Source organism: Sinohyriopsis cumingii, chromosome 2, assembly GCF_028554795.1.
Source record: "Sinohyriopsis cumingii isolate HCF-2022 chromosome 2, ASM2855479v2, whole genome shotgun sequence".
NCBI lineage: Eukaryota > Metazoa > Mollusca > Bivalvia > Unionida > Unionidae > Sinohyriopsis > Sinohyriopsis cumingii.
In genome coordinates, this window is record NC_142962.1 from 67,056,335 (window position 1) to 67,076,814 (window position 20,480).

General features: G+C 34.8%; 1 protein-coding gene across 2 annotated transcripts in view; it reads left to right on the plus strand.

Annotated features, from left to right (window-relative positions):
* LOC149805081 (cryptochrome DASH-like) overlaps positions 1 to 20,480 on the plus strand; it is a 54,293-nt gene that overhangs the window by 8,893 nt on the left and 24,920 nt on the right. For both annotated transcript variants that reach the window (XM_089947187.1, XM_089947194.1), the window contains exons 3-7: positions 869 to 968; positions 5,169 to 5,287; positions 6,573 to 6,721; positions 8,312 to 8,474; positions 17,926 to 18,095. In XM_089947187.1, the coding sequence (XP_089803313.1) occupies positions 869 to 968; positions 5,169 to 5,287; positions 6,573 to 6,721; positions 8,312 to 8,474; positions 17,926 to 18,095 (701 nt within the window). The remainder of the gene's footprint in view (positions 1 to 868; positions 969 to 5,168; positions 5,288 to 6,572; positions 6,722 to 8,311; positions 8,475 to 17,925; positions 18,096 to 20,480) is intronic.

The window sequence follows — 20,480 nt, forward strand, 5'->3', positions numbered from 1 at the left end:
TGGAATGGCCTGTTGTCCTTTGTCCTTCTGTCCATCATCACAAGTTTGTCATCGAAACTCCTCTTAAGCTGCATGGAGAATTGCCATGAATTTTGCACACATCCCATGGTGTTGTTGGTCCTAAATGAAATGTGTGCTGTCGAGACATGCATTATGGCTAACCTCATACTGCTGAGTGCCAAGCCAGGCACCTGCTAGTACCATTGTTTTAAGTCTTTGGCATGACTTGTCCATTACCTCCCACATCCGAGGTGGATTCTCTAACCACTTAGGCCACCGGAGAAGTTAATTTCTTTGTGTGGTTATAAATATCTGTTTGCAAGTAATCGTCTTTTTTCCAGTATTGATTTTGTCCAGTAAAACTTTATTTATCCTAAATTCATGTCGAAGTTTGTAATTTGTTTGCAGATAACTATTTTGAAAAAATTTGCTACATTTGGAGACAATTTTGGTCAAATAGAGTTTGACATTTGCCAGTAGTGCTCTGTTTATGTGCTTAGAACATTGTATTTTATACTGTAATCACATTTATTGAGCTTTATTTCATGGCATTCATATACTCAATGCCATTACTCACAAATTATTTGGAATTTATATTTTATTCATAGCTTCTTACTAAAAGAAATACCTCAATGTGATTTTCTTCTGAAAAACTTCCAAATTTAATTACCAGTAGTAACGAAACCCATGGTCTAAAAAACAACCTGTGAATTAGGATGATGTAATTTCTGCCAAATCTCTGCTAGACTCTGCATTAAATACTGAGATGTAAAGATGCATGATGATGAAAATTTCTTTCTCAGTGCCTCCAGAGCTGATATGCATGAAGTAAATGACTAAAATCAAAAGTAGTTTTTGTTTTCTTCAGTGATCTGGTAGTTAAACAAGGTGAACCAGAGTTGGTTATTCCAGACCTGATCCAAAAATTAGGGAAGGACACAGTCCATGCCTTGGCCTATCAAACAGAGGTAGGTTATGGTTTAAGTTTTTGAATTGGTATAAAAATAAGTACTGAAATGCACTAGTCTTTTTAGTTCTTATAGATGTAAAAATGCAATTAAGATATGGTATGAATAAATTTAGGTTCAGTGTTTATTCAAGTTCAGGTTATAATCTGAATCCTATTTGCATTTCAAAAGGATTGATCTTTTCCTGTTTCTTATGGCACAATGTAACTGATGATCACAAGCAATAGTCCACTTTCCTTAGGTTTGCACATTTTCACAATTGGACTTTAACTTTTATAATTACATTGATCTCCCTGGCTACTGATAATTTAGGATGTCATTCCTGATATTATTGCAGCTGAAATAAAAATTTGTAACTTTCTAGGTTCAAGTGAATATCTTTGTCTCAAAGAGGCAGGAGTTAAAAATTAATTTATATGATACGGTTAAATTATTGGTGTAATGCTAACCAACTAATTTGAGTGACTATTAACCCTTTGCACTTGAGGTACATGTTTCTATGCATTTCTCTGCTTTGAATTTTACCTGATTGACATTATTCATATCTGCCATTTGATTGATCATTCCCCACTAGGTAATTGCAAACTGTCAGAGGGCCCTGGATGGTCAAGTGGTCTAAGTGGTCACTGACATTTCTCTATGCATGTGGGTTGCGGCTCAATCAACATGGGTATTTGAGAATGGCTGCTAGTAGGATTTCATGGGTCTTTGGGTCTTCCTGGGGTTTTCCCAGGTTCTTCATCCATTAAGTTTTCTGGCAGCCATGTGGAGCCTATTATGTTCTGAAAAATGGTGTTAATCACTCAAAACCACAAACCAGAAGATAATCAGATTAAGAAAGCAGGGTTTGTTAGCAATATCTGGCTTTAGTGACATATTCTCTGCAGTTATGTGGCATGAATCTAAACTTTACAATCCAATAGTATTCAGAGGGACTCTAGCTTTTAAACTTGAATGATGACATTTACATGTGGTTTGGAAAAAGGCCCTCTTTATACAAGTAGTTTATCACTTTACCTCATTAGTAGGATGCTTTGATATATTAGTGGAGCAGTCTCCTAACATACTTAGATCAGTTTATTCATGTCTTGGAGGTCAAGGCCACTGGCTGTAGATTTTATTTGGTTAAAATGATGAGTTTCTTTTCAGACCAAATAAGTTTAGTGAATTTCCAGTTAGTGATTTTGGATAAGATCCAGTTGCAGACAGAATGGACAGATGTGTGGGTGGACAGACAGAATGGACAGATGTGTGGGTGGACAAACAGAATGGACAGATGGGTGGGTGGACAGACAGAAGAAGGGCATCATTTAATACTTTGACACTTGAACATGCTTTAAATGATGTAATGCATGTATATTTATGTGTGTATCTCTTCTGAATGATTATCTGATTTTGGTGGAGATTTCAGTGAACAACCATCTCTGATCTGTGATCCACTTGATATCAGTATATATATATATATATATAAAATTAAGTTTGAAAGACTGTTTAATCCATTTTATCAATACAGCTAGACTAATCTCACCAGAGCAGTAAATAAGGATTTTCTTTTTCTTTTTATGATATATAGCAAGTCAGCCAGGCCTTGTGCATCAGAAATCATTGTTTATTGTGTTTGAAAGTAAAAAAATTAATTTAATATTGACTCTCGCAATATTTCCTTTAGCTGGATATGTGTTCATTTACCCTTTGATATGTATATATGATTTCTGAAATTCATTAATTTTTCTAACTGCCAATGATATTTCTTGGATTGCCAGTATCATATAATGATTATGTCATTATATAAGAATTAAGAATACAAATTTTTTATACTTATGAATGGACACTACAGTAAGTAGTTAATAAACACACAGAAATGCATGATTGCTACCAGGTATCAAATTACTATTGAATTTGATCAGATTTTCTTTAATTCAAGTGCACTTAAATAAAAGCTTTTAAAATGATCAAGGAATGTAATTTCTTCAAAATTTCATTGTCATGAACATCATAAAAAGGCACAGACGATGCAAGTTGTTTTTTTGAAAAGTGAAGTAAAGGATTAAACTCAGACAGGTGGAATAGTAGATTGTGAAACTGATTTGTCCTTCTAGCTGCCAAGAAATTATTTCTAATTTGAGCCTTGCCCTTCCCTCCTGGCATTTGGACACCATTGCATTAAAGAATACAAATTCATAATTTTCATAATGTGTTTTTGTCGAGTGTAATTAGATCAAGTGAATCGTGTAATTTTCAGTCTTAGTGTTCACAAGTTAAAACCATGACTATGTACAAGATATATTCACATGATATGAATCAAACTGCAAACAACATAGACCCTTATCTGCTGTCACATAATGTACCAACTGATCAGGATCATTGTTGTTTGTTCTACTGATTACACCTATCAAACTGCAAGGACGATATCTGCCAGCATGTTATCGGATGGCATATCTTGGTCTATGTAGTTTGCAGTTGGATTGAACTTATAAGTGAGTACATACAGTATGCATCCTAGCAGACCTGTAATAGTCCTGGTAAATCTTCTTACAAATTTTACATGAATTCAAACTATTTACTGTTTCGGGGGAGATTTGCTGTAATTCATTGATATACACCATTCACTTGTCGCATGTATATATGCAAAGCATATTAAGCATTTAGTTTCACATCATTTGTGTACATTATTTGAATGCTGTAAATTACACATATAATAGTTATGCTAGCAAATTTATGTACATATGGATATTTTGAGACTTTTATGTTCAATACAATGTTTTGCTAAAGAAGGCTCATTATGATATTTATTATTTATTACTTTAGAAGTGATGTATGTATTGTGTCATGTCTGCCATCTTTGTTTTGGAGTCGATTGGAGGCACCTCCTGTTTTCACTATGTGGATCTACAGGCATATTTGAACATTAATAAATAGTTTATATAACAAGTTTTTATATAGAATATGTTTTGCTTGACAATAAAATAATGCACTTAACAATCTCCAAAGATAATATGTCAGCATTGTGCATATGCAAAAACAATACATCTGCATTGTGCATGTTCTAATTTTTCTGCACCACAAACTCAGTTGGAGGTCAGTGTTATACTGTTATACATCTGACACAATGATGTCAGTGTTTGGTCATGCATTTGTAATTAAAAGTGTAATAATATACACGTAATTAGCATTCAGTATGTCTTGAATCACAATATTTTAATGATAGTTAATATTTATTGTTAAATACCTGTTCAAAGTATGTAGTATTTTTTTTGTGGGGGGGGATTGTTACATGGTGTACTACAACCAAGAGTTATTAATAGGGGTGTCATGCTCACCATTCAGTTTACCAATGATCACCATCAGGATCATACACAAATGTAATGTATAATGTATTTCTGTTTTGCAAATTGGCTTCAAAAAAGGCTAGGGAATGATCTCATTCTCTATATGGAAATTAATTTAACGTAATCATCTCTGAAAATATATATTCATTTATGCAATATAACTATTTAGTAAGTTTCGGTACTAAAGAACATCAAAGCCAAAGATATTATAGCACAGAGTAGTTGCACATATGTATCCTGGGTCTCCATTAAATTTGCATTTCAGTACTTTTGTATGATTCCATAGTTTATTGTAACAGAAATGGTCATCCATTTCACAAGATAATTCTATTTATTTGGATTTGTTTGCTGTTGAGATTATTATGTTGCTACTATGAATATTCTTAAATCTTGTTTGTAAATTCTTTGTGATCAATATTATTATTTAATAAAAAAATTTGAGACTGTTGCTGGTAATGAAATGTTATGAACTAGAGGGATTATAATAAGGGCATACATAAACTCTGTTATATTAATTTATTTATTAAATTTGAAGACTAAAATAAACCCTTTATTTTTTCTCATTTATAACAGGAAGAACTCATTTAAAATTCCTGTTGTTCTATATACTTATATGTATGTTCCTTCCAATTCATATAGTTTCTTCACATATAAGTAGCTAATGTAACACCCATAATTTTTACCTGGACTTTTTCTGTTATCAGATGCCTTTCTATATACCACATCGTTATATTGAGACCAATTTTAGGTTTTATGTTAAGGATTGCTGAAGTCCAGGAACAGGAAGTAACTGTAAATGTAATTGAGCTTGTGCTGGAAATTAAAGATGGGTGTGCATGTTTCAATATTATAATTATCAAATCTTTTACAGGCAACCAAGGAAGAGTTGGATGTTGAAGAAGCTCTAAAAGCAAAGTGTGGGGTCAAAATTCAGACATTTTGGGGTCACACTTTGTTCCACAGAGATGACCTTCTCTTTGGTGTCGGACAGTAAGGAAAAATATTGTTTATTATGTGATGTTGATTTGAAAATAGTCATTTATTGGAATGGTAAATAGTATCAATGTTATCATTTTGCCATGTTACAGTTATTTAAGAATTGGAAGGAACAATGGCATTCAATTTTCTTTCCAAAAGTAAAATATTATTCTCTTTGTAATAAAAGTCTTAATTTTACAGATTTGCAACCAGGAGTGAAGTAAGGAAAGGCATGAGGAGTTTTTAAAATGAAAACATTGTCTTCTTTAGGTTTGGGTTGGTTCACATGTTAAATGATGACATTATCCAAACTGATGGGGATCTAATTTGTATTACTCTTTAGCCACTGTGTTAATGTCATGGTTAACTAAAAGTACTGATGGTGCAGCTTATGGATAGTGTTTTAAGGAAGAGATCATACACATATACTGTAATAGCAGATTAGCTTAGTGTTGTTGGTTTTGTCAGTTCCTTTTGATGTTGTGTGTAAATGATTGATCGTGGCAGGTATTTAGTTTGCGCTCATATAGGTGATCGTATTGTTTTAACCATTAAAGTGACCGCTGTTTGTTTTTCTCATAGTTTTGTTCTTATGTATTCTTTCTTCGGGGTACTTTTGAATCCATGAAATTAAATAGCTACAAATATGAAACTATAACAGGAAGAACCGTGAATTTATGTACCCATGAAAATGTCTCTTTTTATGTTACAAAACCTCAAAGCTTGAGACTCACAAAATAAATTATACTACAGTTGCTTAAATGGGAGTGTGATGGTAGTCCTTGAAGTTCAGAAAACCAGAAAACTTGGAGGAAACTACCTATGTTTGATTGGCAGCTTTTTGCACTTGTACATGCTAGAAGCCATTTATTGAACATAGAACTACGGTGGTGCAAACTAGTGTGTTAGCCCAGGTGTATTCACAGTAGCCAGGTCTATTCTAGGACATGCAATTTCAGAATTCATGCTAATTTTTAAAACATCACACAAATAAAATCAACTAAATTCACAGAATTCATCTCACTTTTTTCAAGTGCCAACTTCTTTACTTCTGAATCATTAGGTCCTGCCTATATTTAGAAAATTTCCTGCATTTTCATATCAAACAGGAATGTCCTCCATAATTATTCATTATAAAAGATCCTGCTGTAGACCCCTCATGATGTGATGATGGATGATGACGAAGGCTTTAAATGTAGATAATTTGAAAATCAAGGAAATTAATGAATACATTTTAGCAAATGTTAATTGTTTAGTTCTGAGAAAGTGGTAAATCTAACTTCAAGTTTCTTAACAGACTACCTGATGTGTACACACAGTTCAGGAAGCAAGTAGAGGGAGAGTGTGTAGTTAGGGACACAATTGACATGCCCAGAACATTCAAGCCCCTTCCACCAGGAATAGTCCTTGGCAAAATTCCCACTGCTGAAGCTTTCGGTGTTAAAGGTTTGTGATTGGACATCTCCTTTTTAGCTCTCCTGACATCAAGGCCTTCTTTCTAATTAATATGAATAATACCAATTTGCCATTAAATTTGGCATACCTCAGTGGAATAGAACAAAAACCTCATATGACTTCTCCAGAATAATTTAACAGAATTTGACCAAAATAACAGATAATGCTAATGTTTAACCATTAAAAATTTATAGGAACTATGCCAATGCTATCAAAAATATAACTTCCACTGCTAACTCAGGTGTGGCTATTTGGCTAATGACAGCCAAATGAGCAAATCAGGACCACATTGGCCTCTTTTATATGGAGACTTTTATTGAGAATTCTAGATGAATTTGCTAGTGTTGAAGTTACAGCCAACCAAGAGATCTCTTGACAAGGCAAGGTTCAATGTATCTGCTATAGCACAAGTCAAATGGGTCATGTAGGCATTCAACACTGATTGTTTCAGTAATGGGTGTAATTTTTTAGAATTTGATTTTACATACCTTTAAGTGGCAAGTATTCACTTCATTTGGATTTGTATACATCCATATTCCTTTGGAAGGTCATTATTTAGACACCCTGAGAGGTGCATATGGCAAAATCAATGTTAAAGTACATAGACATTTTTGGACAAAATGAACCTTAAGGTGTGATCCAGTACAATCTGGATTGAATGTCGCATGATGTGATGTCACAATAAAAGTTATGTATATTGATAAACAAGTTCATACTACCCTCAGTTGTGATGGTTCCACTTGACATGCTCTTATTTTGACCCAAGTTTAGTACATGGCCACCTTTGTAAAAGATCTTATAGATCAGTAATTTTGTTGGAAAGTTTCTTGATGACGGTTAAAGTGAAGATCATTCAAAAATCAGGATTGAATAGACTTTGGTTAAAGAAAAGTAGTGTTAGATTTTTTTTAAAAACAATTTATATTTAATTTAAAATGAGTAAAAGCACATGCATGATCCAAGTGACTTGTGCTATAATACAAATCATCAGACAACCAAGAGATCTCTTTGACAAATGTACTTCATTTTAATAATTTATTATGTACAAAGTCATGTGAAAATGTGTGCAATTTCACTATAAGTATCCACTATGACTACAACACATCATCTGTGAATCAGAAATTGGAATGTCAGGGTCAGGTACAACTGAATTGAATCCCCCTGCTCTCATCGTTTGAAAGGAAACAGTTATCAGTTGGTTATGTCTCTATAAGCTGAATGGTTGAGATTTGAAAGAAAAAACCTTTGTCCTGAATTCAGTAGTAGAGAGTAATTTTTGAAGTCAAATAACTGTCTTTCTAAAATATCATTTCCAAATGTTTGTTGATAATTATTATTAACATATATTGATTGATTAAATGATTATTTGATTAGTCATGTCAGACCTGGTAACATGTGACATCATATATTGTTACACATGTGTTGTATTAAAAATAAGAGGTGACTTTTTGAAGTGTCAATAAAATTTGTTAAAGCAGGCATCAGTTTAATTTGCTTGGTAACACGTGTACTATATAACATAAGATGAATGTTATATTTTTTATTCAAATATATTCTATTTATTTGGTTCCTGTGTTCCAGAAGCTGTTTCAGATCCCAGATCAGTGTTTCCTTGGTCTGGAGGTGAAACTTCGGCTCTGGAGAGATTGAATCAATACCTGTGGAACACTGACAAAGTTGTCACCTACAAGGAAACCAGGAATGGCATGATTGGGGCAGACTACTCCACAAAGTTCTCAGCCTGGTAGGAACAATAATGAATGGTTATTGTTAATTACATATATGCATTAATGTGCCTTACTGTGTTATAATCTGCTTTAAGACTACAACATTAACCAGAATTTCTAAACATGTACACTGTTTACAACAAGCAAAATGATACTGTTTGATCAAATTGATTGGAAACTCAACATTTTCCCATCTACCCATTAGGCTACATTAACAGTTGACAGCTGTTATAATATGCATGATGTTGCTTTCTCAGCTGGTGATTATTTCAGTTTTAAGGCACGTCTCTGTTGAATATATCTGATATTTTCGATAAGAATGTCACTCAGATCATCATGATATAGTTTCCAACTTATATGTACATGGTAACAAAACTCAAGGACTGGTTAGAGTGTCTGCCTCGAATCTTAGCCATGTCATACCAAAGACTTACAAAAATGGTACTAGCAGCTGCCTCACTTGGTGCTTAGCATTAAGAGGTTAGAGTTAGGACTGGTCAACCTGGTGTCAGGATAATGTGACTTGGTGGGACATGATACTAAATGTCTGTGGCATGATGCTCCAGTGCTAGACATCGCTATAAACTGCCACACTGCAGACATTGTAACGATATGACTGAAAAATTGTTAAAGCTACGTTAAAAATTCAAACCAAACACAAACACACAGTTCAATATACAGTGGGGTGTTGTTGTTTACTATTTAAATGTAAGCTGACTGTAAGTTAATTTTGTCAGTAAACTATCTGGACTTTTCACGTAGGATGCTTTCATAGGATTTATAATATTTAAGAAACTCTGTAGTGGCTTACAAACTTGAAGTACTGTATTTACCGTATATGTTGGGACACCGTATTTGTTGGGACACCATAAATTAATTTTAAAAGTAATTTTTTTGTGTACTGTATGTTCTGGGACACATCGTTTTTTTTGAGTCGTAAGTTGTGGGACACCATTTAAATCATTCAAAAATTACATGTCGGAAATTGCACTCCAACTGAAATTTTATTTTAAAAAATATAAAACTGTATACTTGACATAAAACACTTCAATCCACTGCAGCAGCATCTCATCAATACAACCCTTCTCCTGCACACGTACGATCTATTATTTTGGTACATGAATATATGTTTAGCTTTCTCGTACAGTGAAAAAAATGTTAGAGACAACACACCACCTAAAGCAGAAACTGCAAGGACAAAAGTCAGATGTTTTCAAATCTGCACTAGTCTTGCTAATTCTCACACTTTTGACACCCATCTTATAGTCAGTCCATCCAGGAATGCGATCAAAGTACACGAGTTTTATCCATGTTAATTATCATATTGTCAGCGAAATGATCTATTCATCACGTGATTTTATTTTGCTCCAAATCTTCAGGATGATGCTGGGTCATCGATGTTCGTGCACGAAGCATTATATTGTAAACTTTAAAAACTATTCCATTGTTTACTTCATTTTAAAAAATGTCGTGAATACTGGTGAAAAGAAACCCAAGTTAGCTTCCATATCTCGGCCTTCTTTGTTTATTCGAAGCTAAAATATAAAAAATCGGCACACGTAAAAGAATCCAAGTCGGCTTCTGAGGTCAGCTTGCTTTGCAATAAAATAATCTTTGTATTGATATCCTTTAAAAAAATTCGGCTTCCAAGTCCAAAGTTGGCTTCCGATGTCGGCTTGCTTTATGATAAAAAATAACCTTTGTCTTTGATGGCCTGTCGGTAAGTTCAGAGAAGTTTGCTGTTGGCTGCCAGCTGTGTTTATTTACCACCAGGGCTTCTATGTGCTTGGCATTTTTTGTAGTAATTATTACAAAGGTGCACTGATGTTTGCAGATAAATAGTAATGACACTTTTGTAACCACTGCTGGCGAAAAGAATTTTAAGTAATGATTTTATTTTTGTTGTGAGATACTGTCATACAGTAGACCTGGATAAAAATTATTCTTGGCTATTTTGAACCTAACACCGTACCATGTGTGAATGGCAGTTGTCTTCAATATATCGGTTGATTATTTCCCTCTCGTTTGCGAATTCATCGACATCTGTGCACAAAGAACTATATTGCGTCAAAATTTGTTCCATTGTTTCAATTTATTTTCAAAATTCCCGTGAATATAATTGAAAAGGAACCCAAGTTTGCTTCCATATCTCAGCCGTCTTTGTATATTAAACAAACAACAAAAAAAAATATTAAAAAATCGGCTCACTTCACAAAATCCAGTCAGCTTCCGATGTCGGCTTGCTTTGCAATAAAATAACCTTTGTACTGATATCCTTTACCATAACAAAAAAAAAAGTAATCAAAGTCGGCTTCTGAGATCAGCTTGCTTTGTAATAAAAATCACCTTTTGTCTTTGATGTCCTGTCGGTAGGTTCAAAGAAGGAGTTAACTGACTGCTGCCAGTTGTGTTTATTCACCACCAGGGCTTTTATGTTCTATGTGTTTGGCATCTGTGGTTACAATTAATACAAAGTATCATTGACATCTGCGGGTAAATAGTAAGGATAATTTTGTAACCCAAGCTGGTGAAGAGATTGTCAATTACACTTAAGTGAATGTGTTTTCAAATGATCATTTTTATTTGCGACACACTGTCATACAGTAGACCTGGATATAATTCAATCTTGATTATTTTGCACCCAACACCATATCATACGTGAATGGCGTCTTCAAAATATCGGTTGACTATTTCCCTCTTGTTTGAGATTTTGTTGGCTCCAGTTTTCAGTCGGATAACATGTTCAAACTTTGGAGCACAACCACACACAATTGCTTCTCAATGTTCATGTGAACAACGTGGTGTGTGGTATCGGACATAATTGATACACGCTACAGTATGGAATCCTACGCTTACGGATTTCGTGGAAATATTTTATTCTTAAATGCTCATGTTGAAAAAAGGAATAAGTGATAACGCAAGGTTAGTTTCTTTCTTTTTATTATCAATTCAACGTTTTATTTATCTATTTTATTGCAACATGCAGTGGGGTGGGGGGAAGCACAAATGCAATGCAATTTTATTTCGTTTCTTAAGTCTTGGGACATATGACCAAAGTGAAAAAATGTTTCACCATAAGTTCTGGGACAGGAAAAAAAAATAATTATTTTACCGTGTCCCAACATATGCGGTAAATACGGTAGTGTTTTTTGAAATTATACTGCTACTAATCAAAGTGCCTGTTAACAAACATGTTTCAAAAGTCAAAAATATAGTTTAAAGCAATTTTGTGATCAGCATTTTCACTAAAATCAACCTGATGTGTAATGTGCACCACAACCTGTTCTTGTCAACTTCTGCTTTTTCCAAGCAATGCTACAAATTTATATGAAAATCATACATACTGTAAAAAAATCATACATACAGTAAGAAAAGAATTACCCCTTTATCTTCCAGTCACTTTGGAAAATGCAACAATCTATCCAATTCCATTGCTTTTATTTAAGTTTGGTGCTGACTTCCTTTGATGAAAGGTGCTTTTGTCATTGAAAATTGTAGTCTGCTTGCTTTGATGAAGGGTGCTTGTGTTACTGAAGTCACCACTGAAGGATGCACTGGGAAGATCAAACAAATGCCCATTTGTTATTGCATTAGCAACATAAAACAATTGTAAAACATTGAGACTAAAAAAATTCTTCATTTGCTTAGTATTATTAAAGAACAATCGGTGCTTCAAAGGTAATCAGATTTCATTGTAGTTTCAGCACAACTATTTTTCCTGGGTACATTAAAAAATACCCATTGCTTTGTCAATTGTAGTTGTTCCTATTCCTGCCTTCAAAGGTTGGTAGATTGTAGCTAGTCTGGTAGCATGTTTATATAGTTCATCCATCAAGTCACTGAGGAACACTTTTGTCATCCAGTGTTATAGCGGGAACAAATGGTCTGTGGGTGCATTATTGGCCAATGAAGCTGATATTTGCCCTGAATGTTCTGTGGCAATGTGGACCTGGATGGTAGCAACACTGATCGTGGGGTTACTGGCTTGGGATTTCCTGGCCTACCTTAGTTGTTCTGCCATGGCTGTCCTGTTGACCTTGTAAGCTGCAGCACCTTTAGTGATGGAAGAGTACCATATGACCCTGTCCTGGGCAGTCTGCTCCCACATGTCATAGCTAAGGCCAAAGTTCTTCAGTGACATCTTCAGAGTGTCCTTGTATCATTTGCTCCTTTGATGTGCTTTCCCTGCTCAAGGTCACCATAAAAGAGTTTTTGGGGAATCCGGTGGTCTGGCATGCAAAACTACATCACCTGCCCATCGCAACTGTGACTGCATCAAGATGGTGCAGATACTGGGCAAGGACCTCAGTAGCCAGGATCTTCTCTTGCCACTTGATGTTGAGGAGTCTTCTGAGGGAAGTGGTGTGGAAGTGGTTCAACTTCTTCGCATGACACTGGTAAACTTGAGTACTATCACTCTGTACACCTTCAACTTTGTTTTATGCTAATGCCTCTTCTATTCTACACCTTGGCGTGTAGTCTGCTGAAGGCTGCTGCAATCATGGTATTAACTTCTTCAATGATTACGACATTCTGGGACAAAGTGCTGCCAAGACAGGTGAACCTGTTCACTGCACTCAGCTTGTAGTCATTGACTGTGATGTTTGGCTCAGCATGCGGTTTTCCTGTGGCTGGCTGATGTATTATTTCAGTCTTCTTTGTGTTGATTATAAGGCTGAAATTTGTGCAAGCATCAGAGAACATGTTGACACTGCATTACATGTCAGCTTCAGAGCCAGCATTGAGGGCGCATTCGTCAGCAAATAGAAAGTCTCTGACAATGTCTGTTGTGCCATTAGCTTTTGCTTGGAACCTCTTGAGTTGAACAGTTTGACATCAGTTCGGTATCTGATGCTGATTTCCACGTCACCATCTCTGAAGGCATCAGTGAGCATGGCTTAGAATGTGAGACTGAAAAGTGTTGGCACCAGTACACAGACCTGCTTCACTCCTTTTGAGATAGGAAATTGATCTGATGTCTCACCATTGTTCCAGACTCTAGTTTCCATGCCATCATGAAATTGCTGCACCATGTTGAGAAAATTCCTTGGGCATTTGTACTTGGCCATGATCTTCCACAGGCCCTCTCTGCTAATAGTGTCAAAGGCCTTGGTCAGGTTGTCATTGGTAGAGAAAAGGTCAGCATTCTGCTCCTGGCTTTTCTTTTGCAACTGCCTAGCAGCAAACACCATGTCAATGGTTCCACGCTCCTTCCGGAATCCACACTATCTTTCTGGTTTAAGAGAATCCTGGCAAGTATCTTGCCTGTGATAGACAGCAAAGATATACCTCAGTAGTTATCACAAGCCTGAAAGTGTATAATAGTAGTGTCTTTGAATTCCTGTGGAATCATCTCTTTTTGCCACATGAGATGAAATGACTAATGGAGCTTTTCAGTGAGAGCTGCATTGCCTTCCTTGTATATCTCTGCTGGGATTGAGTCTGAGCCAGGAGCCTTGCCACTAGAGAGCAGACGTATTGCTTTCTGGGTCTCTAACATGGTTGGTGGGTTATCCAATGATTCACTGACTGGCACTGTGGGGCAGGTGATCAATGGCTTCATTATTGATGGATGTTGGGCATTTCAGGACACAGTTGAAGTGCTCAGCCCACCTTCTATTGCTTCAGACCCTCGCATTGCATGAACTGCTAATCACCAACACCATCTTCTGCCTCCTTACCCACAACAGGACGACATGGATGCATCCCTGAACTAAGCATTGGCATCTCATTGACTACATGATCATCAGGATGACGGACAGGCAGGATGTATGGGTGTCCAAGTCCATGTGTGGTGCAGAATGAAGGACTGACCACTGCCTTGTAGTCCCCAAGCTAAGCTGGTAGCATGACTATTTGAGTGAATCACTGCATACAGTACTCAGGGCAGATGTCAGCATAAGAGGCTCATAATATTACAATGCACTGTACAATGGTTTGTCAATATAAACAAAGGATTTGTTTTTTTAACAATAAATAGATTTATTGGCTTTCATTCATGGTGCCCTTGAATTTCCCCACTCCAAACCTAAGATTGTGTATAGAAGTTTAAACAGCCAGACAATATTGTCACAAAAAGAAATCACCAGATGGTATATTTTATTACCAATAAAGAAAATTCAGTTTGCAACATTGGCGAAGTCAAAAGTCAAACACAATCCCTGAGTAAACTTTTTACACTTTATTTTTTCAAACTTATAAGTAAGTTTTTATATGTTAATTTTCTTTTCAGAAGAAAAAATACATTTTTTCAGGCACAAGAAAAATAAATGTGTGAAATTTCAGGAGCCATGCCATCTATTAGAATTCATGTGTGATCTCTTCACCAAAATGATAGCAAACATTTTACATGTTATTTTTCATAATTTTTAAGAAAATACTTTTTTGGGTAGGAGAAAAATTCATGTATATGGAATTTCAGGAGCCATGTCACAATCAATTTATATCTGAATTCCTGTTATAATGGTGCTTGTTATAGCAGGTTCACACTGTCCAAAAAAAATCCTACTAAACAGTCCTCTTAAGGAAAAATGTGGAAATATATATATAATTTAGTTGGAAAGGGGGGTTCATATATTACTGACAGCCATGATTAATTTTATAAATGTGTACAGCCAGTAACCTAAACTTTGCCATTTACACATGTAAATGTTGCAGCCTTAAGCAGCTCTGAAGTTTTAAGATAAGTTTTTTTGTTGTAATATTGTAATATTACTGAGTCTTTATATCTTGTTGTACCTTCATGTTTGTAATATTGTGGTACCATTGGGTCTTTATATCTTGTTGTACCCTCATATTTATAATATTGTAGTACCATTGGGGCATTATATCTTGTTGTACCCTCATGTTTGTAATAATGTAAAATAATTTGGGTCTTTGTATCTTGTTGTACCATCATATTTATAATATTGTAGTACTATTGGGTCTTTATAGCTTGTTGTACCCTCGTATTTATAATATTGTAGTACTATTGGGTCTTTATATCTTGTTGTACCCTCATGTTTGTAATATTGTACAATTATTGGGTCTTTGTATCTTGTTGTACCCTCATATTTATAATACTGTAGTACTATTGGGTTATTGGGTCTTTGTATCTTGTTTTACCCTCATGTTTGTAATAATGTAGTACCATTGAGTCTTTATATCTTGTTTTACCCTCATGTTTGTAATAATGTAGTACCATTGGGTCTTATATCTTATTGAACCCTCATGTTTGTAATATTGTAGTACCATTGGGTCTTTATATCTTGTTGTAGCCTCATATTTATAATATTGTAGTACTGTTGGGTCTATATATCTTGTTGTACCCTCATGTTTGTAATACTGTGGTACTATTGGGTCTTTATATCTTGTTGTAGGCTTATATTTATAATATTGTAGTACTAATGGGTCTTTATATCTTGTTGGGGGGCCCCAAGTGGCCGAGTGGTCTAAAGCGTTCTCCATTACGGATCACTGCCATCTCACCTCTGTCTGCGTCGGTTCGAGTCTTGGATTCAGCCAATGTGGGTATGTGAGAAAGCATGCCAGTAGCTTCTCGTGGGTCGGTGGTTCTTTCTGGGGTTTTCCCGGGTTCTTCCTCCACCATTAATACTGGCCGCCATATATAGCCTATCGTGTGCTAAAAAATAGCGTTAAACCCCATAACAACAACAACAACAACATATATCTTGTTGTACCCTCATGTTTGTAATAATGTAGTACCACTGGGTCTTGATATCTTGCTGTTTCTCATGTTTGTAATATTGTATTACCATTGGGTCTTTATATCTTATTGTATCCTCATGTTTGTACTATTGTGGTACTTTTGGGTCTTTATATCTTGTTGTACCCTCATGTTTGTAATATTGTGGTACTATATGGTCTTTATATCTTATTGTACCCTCATGTTTATAGTATTGTAGTACTATAAGTCTTGATATCTTATTGTACCCTCAGATTTGTAATATTGAAGTACTATTGGGTCTTTATATCTTGTTGTACCCTCATGTTTGTAATATTGAAGTACTATTGGGTCTTTATATCTTATTGTACCCTCATGTTTGTGATATTGTGGTACTATTGGGTCTTTATATCTTATTGTACCCTCATGTTTGTAATATTGAAGTACTATTGGGTCTTTATATCTTATTGTACCCTCATGTTTGTGATATTGTGGTACTATTGGGTCTTTATATCTTATTGTACCCTCATGTTTGTAATATTGAAGTACTATTGGGTCTTTATATCTTATTGTACCCTCATGGTTGTGATATTGTGGTACTATAGGGTCTTTATATCTTATTGTACCCTCATGTTTGTTGTTTTTTCATATTATTTTATATCTTGTTACACCCTCATGTTTGTAATATTGTCTTGTTTGTAATATTGTAGTACTATAGGGTCTTTATATCTTGTTGCACCCTCATGTTTGTAATATTGTCATGTTTGTAATATTGTAGTACCATAGGGTCTTTATATCTTGTTTTTTCTCTTTTTGTAATATTGTAGTACCATAGGGTCTTTATATCTTGTTGTACCCTCATGTTTGTAATATTGTAGTACCATAGGGTCTTTATATCTTATTGTACCATCATGTTTGTAATATTGTAGTACCCATAGGGTCTTTATATCTTATTGTACCATCATGTTTTTGTAATATTGTAGTACTATAGGGTCTTTATATCTTATTGTACCCTCATGTTTGTAATACTGTAGTACCATAGGGTCTTTATATCTTGTTTTTTCTCTTTTTGTAATATTGTAGTACCATAGGGTCTTTATATCTTGTTGTACCCTCATGTTTGTAATATTGTAGTACTATAGGGTCTTTATATCTTGTTTTTCTCTCTCAGATGTTTGGTACAGTTTATTAGGACTAATTTTCACCAGAAGTGGACCAATTTTTGATACATCTCCTTTGTCATTTACCTGGAAGGAAAATTGGTTTTCAACCAAAAATACATGACAATCTAATGACTAAATAATGCGGTATTTAGTTAACTTCATTTATTCAGCTGGCAGTTAATACAGAGAAATACCTGTGCAGAGAAAACAGTGACAATTATAATCTGTATAAGATTATGGAGTGCATATGCACTTCAGTTTGCCCTTGGATTCGAATAATAGTTGGTGAGGTTTTGTTTGCAACTCCATCCAATGCTGTGTCTTAAATGAATGGTTCTCATGAAAGAAATTGTGCCATCTGCAAGAAATGCGGCAATTCTAGAAAATAGAGATATGTCATTTAAGATTCATTATATAATTTAAAATGTACTCTTTGGTTGATATTGGTCTGTACTTTTTTCCTTTTATATTTCAGTATTTTTTAAAAGTGCACCAGTAAAAGTAATGTCATAAATTTATTTGACAATGTCATGGAAAAATTATAGATTTGTTTAAATAGACTTTTCTTTGTAATAATGCAACACATGTTACAGAAGCTTTTAATTGTAATGTTAGTTGTTTTTGTTTTCCTCATTTCAACAGGCTTGCTCTAGGATGTCTGTCTCCAAGAGTTATTTATTGGGAGATAAAAAGGTATGAGAAGGAAAGGGCATCCAACCAGTCAACTTACTGGGTTGTTTTTGAACTACTTTGGAGAGACTATTTCAGATTTGTGGCACTAAAATATGGCAACAGGATATTCTATTTATCAGGTATACAACTTACACATAGAGTAAATAATGTCACAATAGTTGATGAATATTCTAAGCCAGGCATGTGCAACTTCCTCCAGGGTATGGGCCAGGTAAGTGGTTTTTTAATGCCATGCCATGTGACATGAATAAGCATATTAAACCAGGTAGCAGACTGGTTCTGACCCACAGACCATAGGCTGCACATGCCTGGTCTAAACATTTAAAGACCTGTCCATTATAATATGGAAAAGAAAATAATTTCCACTGTATCAGAGATTATGAAATTTGTCAGCCTGGCTGCTTCAACTTGAAGGGAAGGAAGTGTCAAATGTGTGCAATAATAAATGCAATATTTTACCTTTGGTCATGGGAAAACCTGGAGATTAAGTCATTCTGTTTAGAGCACCAGAAAATGTGCAGCTTTAGACATATTGAGCACTGTGTAGACATAGTATCTACCACTAAATCCTCGAAAATACAGTTGTGTGTATGCATCCAAGTTGATTTAATGTTTAATATTCACACAGACACACAGAGATACAGATACTTTGAGAAGCAGGTAGTATGTATAGGATTCCATCTTTCCATCCTTGCTTGTTTGCATATAAAGAAATGTACCAGTGGAAAAAGCAATGAAACAGAAAGATTATACATTTGGTGTGTATTAGAACTATAGTCTATACTACTAAATACTTTTTAGACCCAGTCAAGAAATGTTGCTAGTTGTTATAATTTACAGTCCTCTGGAGGTGGGTTGTGTGTGTCTCAGACACCCATTTTGTTTCCTGGATAATAACAAAAGTTCTAGCAAACCAATATCAATCAAACTTAGAACAATTGTTCCCCTTAGCCAAAAGAAGGACACTGTTCATTTTGGGACCAATCATTAAAGGGTCAAGGTCATTGTTGCAAAAATATGTTTGGACAATGAATTTCTATTCACTTTTAGTTTTAATGTCAGTTATAGTGATCAGATTTCAGTACAACTTGGTACACATTTTTCCATAATAGAACCATAATCAATTATATATATATATATATATATATATATATATATATATATATATATATATATATATATTCTGCTTATTGCAAAGAAGAACTAAGTTGATTTGGGGGTCAGTGGCTACAAGGTCACTATCACTGTGGTTGAAATACTTGTTGACTATTTATTACATTTCTTTGTTATAACTTAAATTCTAGTGAATGGATTTCAGTGAAACTTTATAAATGTTTTTCTTTTAGATCAAAGAACTATTTTCTTTCTGGGATTAGTAGCTCCAAGGTCAAGGTCACTGTTTCTTAATATAGGTTTTATCTATGCATTGCATTTCTGAATGATTTTATCTCTCCTAGGCAACATGATTTAATTGAATTTACTATATTTCCAGTAGCCCCAGGAATAATTATACTGATTTGAGAGTCATAACTCCAAGGTCACTGCCACTGATATTAAAAATAGAACTGGCCATTGCATTTAATTTTTGGACAATAACTTCAGCACTACACAACACATTTGTACACAGCATTATACTTGTGTTCCACCTGCTTCCGATAGACCCCTGTTGATTTAGGTGTGTGTACCTTCAGAGTTATGGTCACTTTTACTAAAATTGATTTGATCATTGCATTTCATCCCAGACCAGAACTTCTCTTAAACCAATCTAAATGAAACTTGGTGCACATATTATAATCCTTTCACCAAAGAAATAGCCCCTATCAGTTTGGGACTTGGTAGCTTAAAGTTCAGTATCACTGTTTCTGAAATATATTTCTCAGTTGAATATACATGTATTCCCCAGTTACATTACCAATAGGAAACAGGTCTGCAACCTCCTGAATCCAGCCATCCAGGAATGATGAAATTTTCATCTTTCCCATCTGTATGTCATGTAGACAAAAGGTAGGAATTCTTTTACATTACCTCCCCATACCACAGATGTTTGCTTGTTTAAGCTTTTTCTTGGTACAATCACTATTGTCCCATATTACCTCTTAAAATCCAGGAAAATGTCTGGGTTTTATTCTGCCCATCGATGTAGAACGTCATTATATTATTACTTTCTGAATATATTTGCAACAAATTTGAATCACTGTTTTAATATTCTGATATTTATGTAAATTTTTTGCAGTTTGTGAACTTCATATATATCTAAACTTTAGCACCCATTGGTGTCATTGATGATTAATAGATGCTTTATTCATGCACACTGCATGTATTTTCACCTGCTGAGTAGTGAGGGTTGTTATTGTTTTATGTAAACCTTTCTACTTGTCAGTTTTGTCATTTCTGTTGGACACTGAAGACCAAATGTGCCAAGTGCATGAAGTTCATAGTAATTGAGGATACACATGATAAGTGCCTTACTAGCACAAAGTGTTCTATAACTTTCCATGAGCATT